This window comes from Crassostrea angulata, chromosome 6, assembly GCF_025612915.1.
Source record: "Crassostrea angulata isolate pt1a10 chromosome 6, ASM2561291v2, whole genome shotgun sequence".
Lineage (NCBI taxonomy): Eukaryota > Metazoa > Mollusca > Bivalvia > Ostreida > Ostreidae > Magallana > Magallana angulata.
In genome coordinates, this window is record NC_069116.1 from 20,227,906 (window position 1) to 20,241,149 (window position 13,244).

Below are 13,244 nucleotides of genomic sequence, written 5' to 3' on the forward strand. Positions count from 1 at the left end.
AGTTCATGAATAAGAACGTGTCTTTTGATTATTCGTAAAACAGAATTAAGTTTTCAATTTACCTGACTGTGGAGGCAGACCTGGAAATAGAGATAAAATAACAGGATCACTTAGATGTAAGTGTGATAGGATTATATTTAGCATGGTCACATGTCAAGCACGTGTTCGTCTATTGCTTAAGCAAAACGTATCGATAAATATGATTGGCTGTATTTGTTTAAGTATCATTCGGAAAGTGTCTGTGTTATTCATAATGATGTGGGGAAAAGCTGGTTCGAGTTATAATACATATGTCGTTCTGATTGGTTAAGAGAAACACACCCCCAGAGCGCGGTGTATATAAATTCAGGATTCGCCTTAGTCCGGCAGTTGACGTGGAATCTTCTCTAAGGTTCGAGTCAACTCACTTCCCCGGGTAGATGGGTGGGCCCCAGTCTCCGTTTCTCGTCTCGTTCATTGCTTCAGTCTCCGTTTCTCGTCTCGTTCATTGCTTCGCTAAGTGTTTTGTTTATTGTCCCGTAAAGTTCCATTGTGTAGCATGCAAGGCGTTTAGTCCGTGCTAAGTGGGTTTGTATTAGGTTTGGGTAACTTGGACTTTAAATTAACTTTAAGGCAGGCTTACATATACGTTGTAACTTGGTAAGGATGGTGATAACGGGAAGTTTGTATAACTGTATATTTGTGTATATGACATTTGTTCATTAATAAATCTATGGTACCATAACAACTGTTTTCATTTACATGTAGCTGGAACTTGGGCTAGAGTTAGTGTGATTTTGAAATGCTCGTAAATATCTGACAGAGTGATTGAGCGTTGATATAAATTTCTAGAACCTTCACATTATTACGGAGTTTTGGATTTAGACTTAGAAAACAGACGGATCTGAGACTGACTTAACTTAAGCGACTAAAGACTTAAGAATATCATGGAACTCCTGGTATAAATTAAAGTTAAAACCACTATACGATTACATTGGTGCCGTGACTTAACTCTGGAACCGACAGGCTCGTTCCTGCCAGAGAACTATAGTAGAACCTGGGTGAAGTACATAATTTGATTTTGTTTCGATTTTGTGTTTTACTCTTTTATTAGAATTTTTTGGACATGCATACATATGGTCCTACGTTTTCAAGGAAAACGTGTAACCTGTTGTAACCCCAGATAATGTAGAGTGTAGATATGAGTTTTTCAATGAAAGTTGGGGAGTGTATTCATTACACTGACAACTTTTGACTGGTGTTATTGAAAGTCCTAGCTTTTCCTTTTCTTAAAGCAGATGTAATACAGGTCTAGCGTTATTCATGCTCAATGACAGTGAAGTATGTGATCTACATGTATAGTGTATTTAGGCTCTTAAAGTTTATTTGCTCTAGATACATGGTCATAGGTTGAGACGGGAGAGGAGACTGGTGGCATTTCCCCTGTATATCCATAACTCATTGCCGTCCTATAGTAACATCAACCAAATAAAATCGTAATTAAAAAGAAGTAAACATAAATAAATTCATTAGTGGGCCCCTTATTGTTAATTATTTTTATTGCATATCATCACCTTAAGGAAGGTAATGCTTACTGTCCCCGTCTAGTAACTGCCCTGCAGTTCATATGGTTCAGAAAAGGAATTCGTGTTTCTTAATTTGTAAATATGCAGTACTTTGGCATTTAAAATATCTTGGAATTTGTTGTAGTACGAGTTATTTTTCATTAATGCCGATTTTTTCATCAGTTAGGGAAGGCATCGATTACTTTTGAAATTTTGATTTTCTATGAAATATTTTTGATTAATATTTGTTTTAAACATTGCAAAACTATTGGAATTTGTCAGGTTTATTGAGAGAATTTTTATGTGTAGAAATACAGTGTGAGATACTGTTTGGATTAGTAGTTCGTTCTCTTTGACAATAAATTTGATAAATTTCAAGTTAAATACAGGTTCGAATCAATTCGGGAATTGATTGAGGTGTAAGTACAATATAGTGGAGAAATTAGGGGCCCCAGTGAGTAAAATATTGTACAGCTTGTCGTGGGATAAGTTTTTATTTAGAGAACCTGTATCCGCCCCAGGTATACATTGTATCTTCGATATGCTGATCACTGTTCACTACTGTGGCTGTGTGATGGTATTGTGGTCAGGTGGACTATGGAGGAAGTTATTGAAAAATGCTTCAAACAAACGGAATGTAGTATATTCTTATGCTGCAGGAGGCCGTAGAGAAGCAGGGCCATGATACGAGTGCATATGTATATTCTGTTGACAGCATAAGTAATCTGCATTTTACTAACTGATTATTAGATAGATATGTATACTCTATAGGATACTTATGTATTAATTACATGTTCTATATTTTTTATTACCAGATTCTGTTTTATATCTATACGGGTGTCCTAGATGATGTAGCATACGGTATATCCTAAACCTTGATTTGCGTGCAGATTGCCTGGAGGTCCGGAAATCAGGAGATTCTCTTCGCTTATCAAGTGTTGACGGAGACAGAAGAAGAAACTTCATGTATAGTAAACAGATACCACGGAAAAAAAATACCAGTGCCTGAATTGATTTAAAGACTCGTGAATTGGAGGTTCAACCGTCGAGGAGTTCGATAACGACGTACTGTAGAGATACTGCGGGAGCGGAATTATACGGATTGAGAAAAATAGTGATGTCCTCAGTTTCAACAGTGATGAAATATCTGTGTGTTGTAATATAATGAATGTACCAAGTATTTATGAAAAATGAATACCGTCGTAGTCTACATATGTGATTTTGAATAAGACATACGTCATTATTTTGTGAACTTCAAGCATGATGCATTTGATTTTAAGAGATTTCAGTGACTTTGAAGTGAAAGTAATTCTGTGAAGATTGTGTTTAATGATGTTTGTCTTTGTTATTATATTAACGTTTTTTTTACCATACCTCAATATCTTATTCAAGATATTTCGGTTTTGGGGTGGGGGGAGTGTGATAGGATTATATTTAGCATGGTCACATGTCAAGCACGTGTTCGTCTATTGCTTAAGCAAAACGTATCGATAAATATGATTGGCTGTATTTGTTTAAGTATCATTCGGAAAGTGTCTGTGTTATTCATAATGATGTGGGGAAAAGCTGGTTCGAGTTATAATACATATGTCGTTCTGATTGGTTAAGAGAAACACACCCCCAGAGCGCGGTGTATATAAATTCAGGATTCGCCTTAGTCCGGCAGTTGACGTGGAATCTTCTCTAAGGTTCGAGTCAACTCACTTCCCCGGGTAGATGGGTGGGCCCCAGTCTCCGTTTCTCGTCTCGTTCATTGCTTCAGTCTCCGTTTCTCGTCTCGTTCATTGCTTCGCTAAGTGTTTTGTTTATTGTCCCGTAAAGTTCCATTGTGTAGCATGCAAGGCGTTTAGTCCGTGCTAAGTGGGTTTGTATTAGGTTTGGGTAACTTGGACTTTAAATTAACTTTAAGGCAGGCTTACATATACGTTGTAACTTGGTAAGGATGGTGATAACGGGAAGTTTGTATAACTGTATATTTGTGTATATGACATTTGTTCATTAATAAATCTATGGTACCATAACAACTGTTTTCATTTACATGTAGCTGGAACTTGGGCTAGAGTTAGTGTGATTTTGAAATGCTCGTAAATATCTGACAGAGTGATTGAGCGTTGATATAAATTTCTAGAACCTTCACATTATTACGGAGTTTTGGATTTAGACTTAGAAAACAGACGGATCTGAGACTGACTTAACTTAAGCGACTAAAGACTTAAGAATATCATGGAACTCCTGGTATAAATTAAAGTTAAAACCACTATACGATTACATAAGACTGGATAATCATAATCTACCTCTCTTCATTTGATCTTTGCATTTGTAAATAAATAAGTAAACTCTAAGTCAAAATAATATTGTCATTTCAACTGCTTTCTAAATGTCCTAGTTTTGGAACTGGGTCAATCCAAATATTTGTACATGTGGTTGATATACATACCTGGTGAGGGAGTGGGGATCTTCCCTATTCCAGTTATGACTCCTGGGGCCACGGTGGTTGGTGGGGTGTTGATTCCTACCAGTGGTGTGGTACCGGCTGATTTACAAGATGGGATCTTACAGCAGGAAGGATCAGAGGGGTCGGGAACCAGGGAACAAGACACTGGCACATTGTTAAATACAGCACATCTGTGATTGAGAAATGAAATTTATTATTAACCAGTTGATACATGAAATTTCTTAAATTTCTCATTCATGATTTTTCCGACTGCACCTATAAAACATTATGTGATTTATCAGTATAATGTTATTTAATATCAGAAAATAATTTTCTTCTGAATCAGTCGATCATTCTTACTTGTTCAATAATACCTAATACATGTACAGTAAAACACGGTTATAACAAACATGCTTAAAATGAATTGATGCTTACAGCGAAGTGATTTTTATTCCCGGTGAATTTTTTACATGCTGTAAACTTGACGGATATAACGAATTGCACTTATAACAAAGTAAAATCATCCATCCCCGGCACTTTGTTATAAGCGTGTTTAACTGTACATGTATTGATAACGGTCTTAATATACTACCTTTCTTGGCAACGGAACAAATTGGAGGTAGAGTTCTCGCAGCGACAAGACAAATCACAGCCATCATACCAAAGCTGACCTTGTTGATACAGATCCCCCTTGTAGGAGCAGTACTCTGTAACCAGGAAAAACGAAGTCATTTTAGATCCCACTTCAAGGATCTTAAAATCACCTCAAATAAGCTTATATACTAATCAAAGGAAAAATATTTTTTGACTGGCAATAAAGTCTAAGCAATTAAATTTAGCAATCAGAATTGTTTATGCATACATTCATAAATAATACAAGTAAGCATTATCTGGTTATGCATAACTCTGAGTACAGAGACTTACTGGGCTTGGCTGGTCCAGGAATTGGGGTGGGGGTGGTGCTGCCTGGGAGGGGTGTAGGTGGGGTAGGGGTGAAGATAGGGGTGCAGTAAGGCTTCTGACAGCACTTATCGGCTGGGTCTTCCACCAAGGTGCAGTAGCTGGGAAGCTTGGCGTATCTCGGACACCTGAAGAATTCCAGACAACACATTCAGATTTACCGGTAATAAAAAAATACTTTATTAATAACATGTTCTCCATCAAATAACCGAGCATATGCACTTTTGAAATAAGCAACAACAAAAATTTGAATAAAAGGTTGATTTCATTTATAGAGCTATGAAAATTGATATTTTAATATACATTACATTTTAACTTTGTCAAATTTCATCATATATCTACAATATTTCTTATATCTCTGATATGACATAACACTGACTCCACACTTCAAGATGTGCATTGCACCTCTCATGTTATCAATAAGAGAAGAGGATAAAATTTCCCAAGTGATATATTACTACAGAACTGGTCCTTAAAAACCTACTTCTCAGTACATCTGTACTGTCCTTTGTAAGCATCTACACATTCACAAGTGTATGTACAGCCATCATCCCACTTCTGTCCCTGATTGTAAAAGACACCCTTGTAGACACAGGAATCTGAAATAAAAGATATGGACATGTAATTTTATCTGCATTCAAATGTTAACTCTAGTTTCCGTACCATTTGAAAAATAGTCTTGACCTTTTACATTGGTAAACTAAAATTTCAAAACAGCATCATTTTTTATAAAACTTGCATAAAATGACAATACAAATATCTGCAAATTGTTTTTCTGCTTAGTCAAAATACTAAAATTTACACATTTAACTAGTCTTGGCTACTCAGGATGGTGTAAATGTCAAGTGGAGGGAGGGAACAAAAGAACAATCCATCTTGCAAAGATTTCATTGTTTACAACTTGAAAAAGGTGCTCCTCTCTCTTGAATATAAAATGGCTTACTTCTGTTTCCGTTGACTGATGTACCAGTCTGAGGAGACACAACTATTGTTCCAGGAACGCCGGTCACAATAGTGTTGGGATCAGTGCTGTTGGGATTCAAACAGTCTGGCACCTGGCAGCAGGGATCTTTGGGATCTGTCACCAGAGTGCATCCTTGGGACAGGGTCTGATAGGTAGGACATCTGGTGAAAGAAATCAAGCAGGTGTTAATGAGCAGGACAGTGCAAATCTAATCATATAATTTAGTTCAGGAAAAATGTTATAAGCTCTGGAAAAGCATCTTTGCTAGCCAAGGGTTTTGGTCCACTCCGCTCCCTATAAACCATGGGGAGAGAAGTGGACCGAAAACCCTTGGCTAGCAAAGATGTGAGAAGGAATAACTGAACTGCCTTTTTTTATATTAAGATTCTGCATAATTATCTGTGTGTTTTATCCAAGACTCTCTCGATTTCATTAATACCTGTCTTGGCAGTTGATCTGTCCACTCTTGGCATCATCACATCGACAGGTCTTGTCACATCCCATTCGTAGAACCTGACCCTGTTTGACTATGACTCCATTGTACAGACAGAATTCTGTCAATAGAGATATATGAGAATTAAATTTTACAGGACAAAGAACGCTCATCTAAAATAAAATGTTTATTCTAGTACCACAAATCATTTTACAGTGAGAATTGTGTATACAATGTTATTTTTGCCCAGTGCAATTTTCACCCTTCTACATTTGCAAACAATTTTGCCGTGCCTTGAATTTACTAATGGATAGTTGTGTTTAGAGAGAGATAATTAAGATGTTAGAGTTCCCCCAGTCTTAAATTTGCCAATAACATTGGCTGCAAAAGGGGCAAAAAATTAAACATGGGCAAATCTTCCCAGTGTACAGTATAATTTTTTTTGCCAGACAAAAATACTAGCATACCCATGATAATGATAATTCTCTTGATAATGCATACATCAAATTTTTGTAACTTGATTTATGCCCTGGTAATTTTGGTTTATAGAAAGGCCTAAAGCCATTCTTTGCACACTTCATCATTTAACAAATGATAAATTGCTTTTACCTGTGAGGGGAGGGGTCGGGGTCATGCCTGGAGCTGGGGTGGGGTTCACACAGTTGGGTTTTCTACAGCAAGGATTGGCTGGGTCGATCTCCAAACGGCAAGAGGAGGGGAGACTGGGGAATCGCTTGCAGCTGAAATAACATCAATGTACAAATAGAAGTATCATTCACACCCTGAATAAGAAAACCATAATTTATAGATTCTGCTGTCCTTACATGTCATGGCAAGTGTATCTGCCAGTGTTGGCATCATCACACACACAGTCATAAGAGCAGCCATCCCTCCATCGCTGTCCTTGCTGATACAGGGATCCCTTGTAATAACACATATCTGAAGAAAGAAGATAGATTTTTCTTTTAATTAAAATTTATTTTGGTTCTTTAGCCTCTTTTCAATGAAATTCATTTTATAACATTGACATCAATGAGATCATCACAAGATCTTCAACCTGGCAGGCTACCAGTATTGCCAAATCATGCTAAAAGACATTTGTGTAGAAAAATTGATTGCGAGTACTGTACACAAGGTCAACTATTTCTGTACTTACTGTTGACCGTTGGAGGGTGACCACTTCCTGTGATACTTCCCTGAACGCCGGCAGTGACATTGCTGCACTGTGGTGCCTGGCAACAGTTGGGGTCATTGGGGTCAGCCACCATCACACAGGAGCTTGGAACATTGTCGTATTTTGGACATCTGTTATAGATAAGCAAATTCCAAGTTTAGTCTTCTATAATTAGTACAAACCATATTTTGGTGTTGATTTCACATCTGGATTTGGTTTAATATTGAACCATCCTCTTTATTGGTTTACATGAGTAAAATTATGAAACTCAGTTTCTGATAGAGGAAATTAATTTCATCAATTAAACGAAAGAAAGGTAATAAAATTTGTGATGTATTTTCATGTACTGTATAAAATTTAAAAAGACATTAAATAAAGCATGATTACACAAGGTGTACCTGTCAGTGCATGTATAAAGGCCTTGCTTGGCATCGTCACAGACACAGTTCTTGTCACATTTGTCCGACCATTTCTGGCCCTGGGTGTAAGCCTTGCCATTGTACATACAAACATCTGGTCAAGCAAAAGTACAACAAATCATCAATATACATGTAAGAAGTCCAGTTTAAGTTTGCTTTACAAAATTATAGTTTAAATGCATTTACAAGGTTTCTGCACTACATAATAAATACATGTAGATAAATAGGAGAGGGAATAGGATGTAGGATATGGTCGTATTAGGTGTATCATTACCTTTGGGTGTGGGTGATGGTGTTGGGCCCAGTGGTCCTGGTGTAGGTGCGCTGGGACAGGTAGGAATCTTGCAGCACTGGTCATAGGGGTCAGTAGTCATGAAACAAGACTGGGGCAAGGTAGCAAACCTTGGACATCTAAAAATAAAAGCCCATGCTTGAATTCAGGGGCATCCCAAGAGGGTAATTTCCCAAAATTTGATTTTTTATATTGAAATTAAGTCTCATTGAAACTAGTGTTTCTTGAGTTATCATGACATAAAACTTTTTATTACAAACAGCTTTCATCACTCTTATATTAGAAAATTCTACTAAACGTAAGGAAACACAGACGGACCTTTCTGTACAAGTGTAGGCTCCTGATGCTTCATCGATACACTCACACTTGTAGCTACAGGCATCGTCCCAGGTGTCTCCTTTGTGGTATTTCTTGCCTTTGTATTCACAGAATCCTGAAACAATGTCAAAGATCAAACAATTATCAATTATGACATTACACTACTACAGTAATAAATTCTTACAAATTATTTTAGCAAATGCAATATTTAGGGTAAAGGTAATGATTTTTAAGGATGAATTCAACAACTACACAGTGTAAACGTATTATACATATATTAAGCATGTACGACATCTGTCAGAAATAAGTTTTCTGGCAGGTTAGTATATGTTTGATTTGACACATTTCTGAATGTGCTATTTAACATTAATATATGAAAGACATTAAGCGATGTACTTATTAAAATAACCAAAGACGCTAAAAAAGAATTCACAGCCAGAAGTAATGTGTTTACATTTTTTTAATTAATAGAAGATAAAATGGGCTGTGGATAATTTAGTTTTCTCATGAACTTTTTTATAATGCAGAAAAATATCTTAGTCGGTATACATATCAAGAATTAATATGACAGTTATAAAGTCCATACCTTAATACACTGAACTTGTTTTTAGAATACTGGTAAATGAAACTGAGATTAAAAATACCAGTATATATGTTTACATTCAAACTAGGTTGCCAATATTTAATAGATACTAACCAATATATTGTCCAATTCCAGTGTTAGGGTCTGGCTTGGGTCCACTTCCAGAGATAATTCCTGGAGCCAGGGTGGGGACTGGGTATGTTGGGCTGGGAGAGACCCCTGGGGCAAGGGTGGGCTGGACAAATGGGGCAGGGGTGGGGACATTGGGGCACTCTGGTACCTCACAGCATGCATCATTGGGATCTACCACCATCTTACAACCATCTGGAAGGTTGTTAAAGGAAGGACACCTAAATAAGAATAACATCATTAGTAAAATTCCCTACCTAAAGATTATCCAGTTCTTATATGTTAACTCTTTATAACTTGAAGAAGCCCATGTTACTGCTAATTCTGTGTTTTATATTGATTTCTTTTCTTTTTGATTAACTTTTGAGTAGCTTGTGCTTTTCAGACTTTCTATTCAAAGATACCCTTCACAAGCCTAATTAGATATGAAAACAAAAGGACATTAAGACATATTTGTCAGAAAGCTAAAAATATTATTTATTCCATATGATAGAGATCGACGGATATGGGCATTGCTAATTGTAGTCTAGTTTAAGTAATTAAGCATTATGGGGATAGGGAGATGGGAGAATTGAATCAATTCATCATATATAACCAACACAAAAAAGACAAACCTGTCATAACAGGAGTAGTAGTTTGTCTGGGCGTCGTCACAGCGACATGTCTGACTGCAGCCCTTGTTCCATGTGTCGCCCTGGCTGTATGGCAGTCCATTGTACACACAGAAAGCTGTAACACACAGCAGAGGGGATTACTTATCATCAAACTGTTTGTCCTATCAACTGATTCTCAAACATCAACATATTTTCCATACACAATTAAATTTCGGTAAACTGTGTTTTCAGTTTATATTGGTATAAAAGTTACAGTAGTGATTTATCCAAAATTTATCCAAATCTTTTTTCTAGAGTCTTTTAACAAGCCAGACTTACCCACTGGTGTTGGTGATGGGGTTGGAGTTAGGGTTGGACCTATGAAGAGTCAAAAGAAGCTAGAACCCCGTATGAGGATTAAATAGGCCCCAAGTAACAAAATTTGATCAATTGTTTATAGAAGTTTAGAGTTCTAAAAACTTTTTTTTTGTTACAGAATTTTTACCCTTAGACTATAAAAAAAAGGAAGTATGAACTGAACATTGTACAAACCTAAGACAAAGTATGAACTGAACAGTGTACAAACTTAAGACAAAGTATGAACTGAACATTAGACTTACCCCAAAAGTGTGTGTGAATTTAACATTGCATTTACCAAAAAAGAAAGTGTGAATTGAACTCTGGACTTACAAAAAGAGGAAATGTTAACTGAACATTTGACTCACACAAAGAGGAAGTGTGGACTGAACATTTGACTCACACAAAGAGGAAGTGTGGACTGAACATTTGACTCACACAAAGAGGAAGTGTGGACTGAACATTGTACCTACATGTATACACAGAGAAAGTGTTAAAAGAGCACTGGACATTCAAATAAGGGAGTGTGAACAGAATATTGAGCTCATCATAAAAGATATGTGTATGAACATTGAACTATGGAAAGAGAAAGTGTGAGCAGAAAATTGGACCTACTACTATTTAGTGTGAACAAAATATTAGACTTACCCAGAGAGGGAGTGCTTGGGGGGTTGAGGAAGTCACATTTTGGTGTGTAACAACACAAATCATTTTCATCTCTCTGCAGCTGGCATTGTGGTGGAATAATTGGATAAGAAGGACACCTGTAATTTCCAAAAATATTATTAGTCCAACATCGGAAACATCAGTCATTTTTTTACATGTACATGCATTCATTACATAAAGGATTAAAGTGGCTGAGTAATCAACAACTTACCCATCAAATCTGACCAAATTTTTTTTAAAATACGATATTTTTGCCCATTAACTATTATCATAACTAAAATATAAAAACACTTTTGTTTTAAAATTTGACATTTTCCTTTATCATTATATAGAGCTTTTCCTTTAAAGGAGGTAAATATAGCCTAAATGACCACAACCATTTAGCCTTCTTAAAGTAGTAAACATGAATCTGACCTCTGTGAACACTGGTATTTTCCATTCATGCCATCAATACATTCACAATTGTAGTCGCATCCATCTTGCCATTTCTGTCCATCAGGGTAGAATTTACCCTTGTAGAAGCAACCTGGCATAGGTGTTGTGGGTACGATTCCTCCACCGGTCACCACACCTGTTCCAGCAAAATACGATGTAAAATTTCATAGAAAATAAAGGTATCATGATATATCTTGGTTAAATTCATTAAATTCTAGACCAAAAAAATAATAAAACACTACATCTATTTGTTGTAGATTTAAGGATGAGATTTTATTGGCTGACACTAAAATCTGACCTGTAACCCCGGTGATAACAATTGTGCCATTGGTTGGGTTGGGCGGTACAGTTATACACTGAGGAACCTCGCAGCATTCTGGGTCCTTGGGGTCAGCCACAAGAGTACACTGTGAGGGGATACTAGTGTATGTGGTGCATCTACAAAATATTAAAGAAAAGAATTCAAACTGATTCAAGCGACAGGATATGTCAGTAAACAAGTTACAACAAGGTTCCAATGTAAACCGACCTGTCGTCACAGCGGTAATATCCAGACTTGGCATCCTCACAGATACAGGCCTTACTGCAGCCATCAAACCATTTCTGTCCTTGTGTGTATGGAACACCATTGTGAACACACATATCTGATAAACAAAAAGAAAAACTTTTAATTACTGCAATGGTTTTATGAATTCACGGAAATGCTGCAGGTCTGCCATGAGTGAGTGTCAGTTGACAATTAACCTGACCAAGGCCATTCAGTAATAAAATTTCTTTATGTATTTTAGCTTTTTGCTCTGACCTTCAACTGAAAACAATAACATATAACAAGGAACGCATCCTAATGGTAAACAGCTTTCTGAACCAGTCATACCTTTAATCTTGGGTTCCACTGTTATTGTAGTGGCAGGTACTGGTGTGAGGGCGGGGAACAGGCCAGGAGTGGGTGGGGTCACTGGTGCTGGGGTCGGGGTGTCAAAGCATTCTGGAACCTTGCAGCATGGGTCTTTAGGGTCTACAACCAATCGACAGTTGTTTGGAACATCCAAGTACGTTGGACATCTAGCCAATACAAATGGTGAAAAAAAAATTGTAGGTGATTTATCTACATGTATAACAATTTAAGCACGTTTTAATGGACCTCATTTTGATGCAATTTAACTTTTATGAAAACAATTCTTTAATAAACTTAATCATACTTTATGTAATACATGTTCAGGTATCTGAAGAGCATTTTCTTTTAATCAGAAACTCGTTTGTACTGATGGCTTAAAACTTCTAAGACATCTGAAGCATTCATATCATAAACAAATGGCATCTTAAATAAAGCTTGTTTGACAAAAATTGACCAGACGTATGATTAAATCATAGACTTTTCCCAAGACATAGACATCTCAGTCTCTGTACACACCTTTCTTTACATCTGTATCTTCCAATGTGCATGTCAATACATTCACACAGAAGTTGACAGCCATCTTCCCATTTCTGGCCTTGTCCATAAGCAATGCCATGGTAGAAGCATGCACCTAGAAAAAATCTTTGCTAAGTGAGGAATATCTAGAGTTTACAACATCTTATATAACATGAGGGAAAAAAATTACTAACAAATAATAATGCAACCAGTCATCATGCAAAGTACAGTTAGAAATCCTTGTTGGTAATAGCTAATCAAGATTAAAGATTAGAGACCATTCAAGTTCATATCCTGGTTAACTTTTTAACATTGCTGTTTATTACTTAATGGTATATGTTCGTTTAAGAAAAGTAAATTGTTCAAAATCATGAACATAACCATGTTTATGTGTTTAAAATGCATGTGGTATTCAATGTGACATCATTATGAAGTTCACACAGAATTAACTTTTTTGCTATTCTAAAGGTCCATTTAGATAAACATATTTGCAAATGGGAATACACTGTATGTAGAATTTAGATGGTTTACA

The 13,244-nt window shown here is 36.5% G+C and overlaps 1 protein-coding gene across 3 annotated transcripts in view; it reads right to left on the bottom strand.

Annotated features, from left to right (window-relative positions):
- LOC128190785 (uncharacterized) overlaps positions 1-13,244 on the bottom strand; it is a 57,140-nt gene that overhangs the window by 17,817 nt on the left and 26,079 nt on the right. For 2 of the 3 annotated variants that reach the window (XM_052862977.1, XM_052862978.1), the window contains exons 34-55: positions 12,713-12,827; positions 12,176-12,363; positions 11,831-11,945; positions 11,600-11,739; positions 11,281-11,437; positions 10,849-10,964; positions 10,183-10,221; positions 9,865-9,979; positions 9,236-9,471; positions 8,539-8,653; positions 8,203-8,339; positions 7,908-8,022; positions 7,492-7,640; positions 7,160-7,274; positions 6,945-7,075; positions 6,342-6,456; positions 5,882-6,063; positions 5,423-5,537; positions 4,903-5,066; positions 4,571-4,685; positions 3,982-4,169; positions 63-80 (exon numbers count right to left, since the gene is read on the bottom strand). In XM_052862977.1, coding sequence (XP_052718937.1) covers positions 63-80; positions 3,982-4,169; positions 4,571-4,685; positions 4,903-5,066; positions 5,423-5,537; positions 5,882-6,063; positions 6,342-6,456; positions 6,945-7,075; positions 7,160-7,274; positions 7,492-7,640; positions 7,908-8,022; positions 8,203-8,339; positions 8,539-8,653; positions 9,236-9,471; positions 9,865-9,979; positions 10,183-10,221; positions 10,849-10,964; positions 11,281-11,437; positions 11,600-11,739; positions 11,831-11,945; positions 12,176-12,363; positions 12,713-12,827 — 2,880 coding nt within the window. The remainder of the gene's footprint in view (positions 1-62; positions 81-3,981; positions 4,170-4,570; positions 4,686-4,902; positions 5,067-5,422; positions 5,538-5,881; positions 6,064-6,341; positions 6,457-6,944; positions 7,076-7,159; positions 7,275-7,491; positions 7,641-7,907; positions 8,023-8,202; positions 8,340-8,538; positions 8,654-9,235; positions 9,472-9,864; positions 9,980-10,182; positions 10,222-10,848; positions 10,965-11,280; positions 11,438-11,599; positions 11,740-11,830; positions 11,946-12,175; positions 12,364-12,712; positions 12,828-13,244) is intronic. The other variant, XM_052862979.1, reaches the window with a different exon arrangement.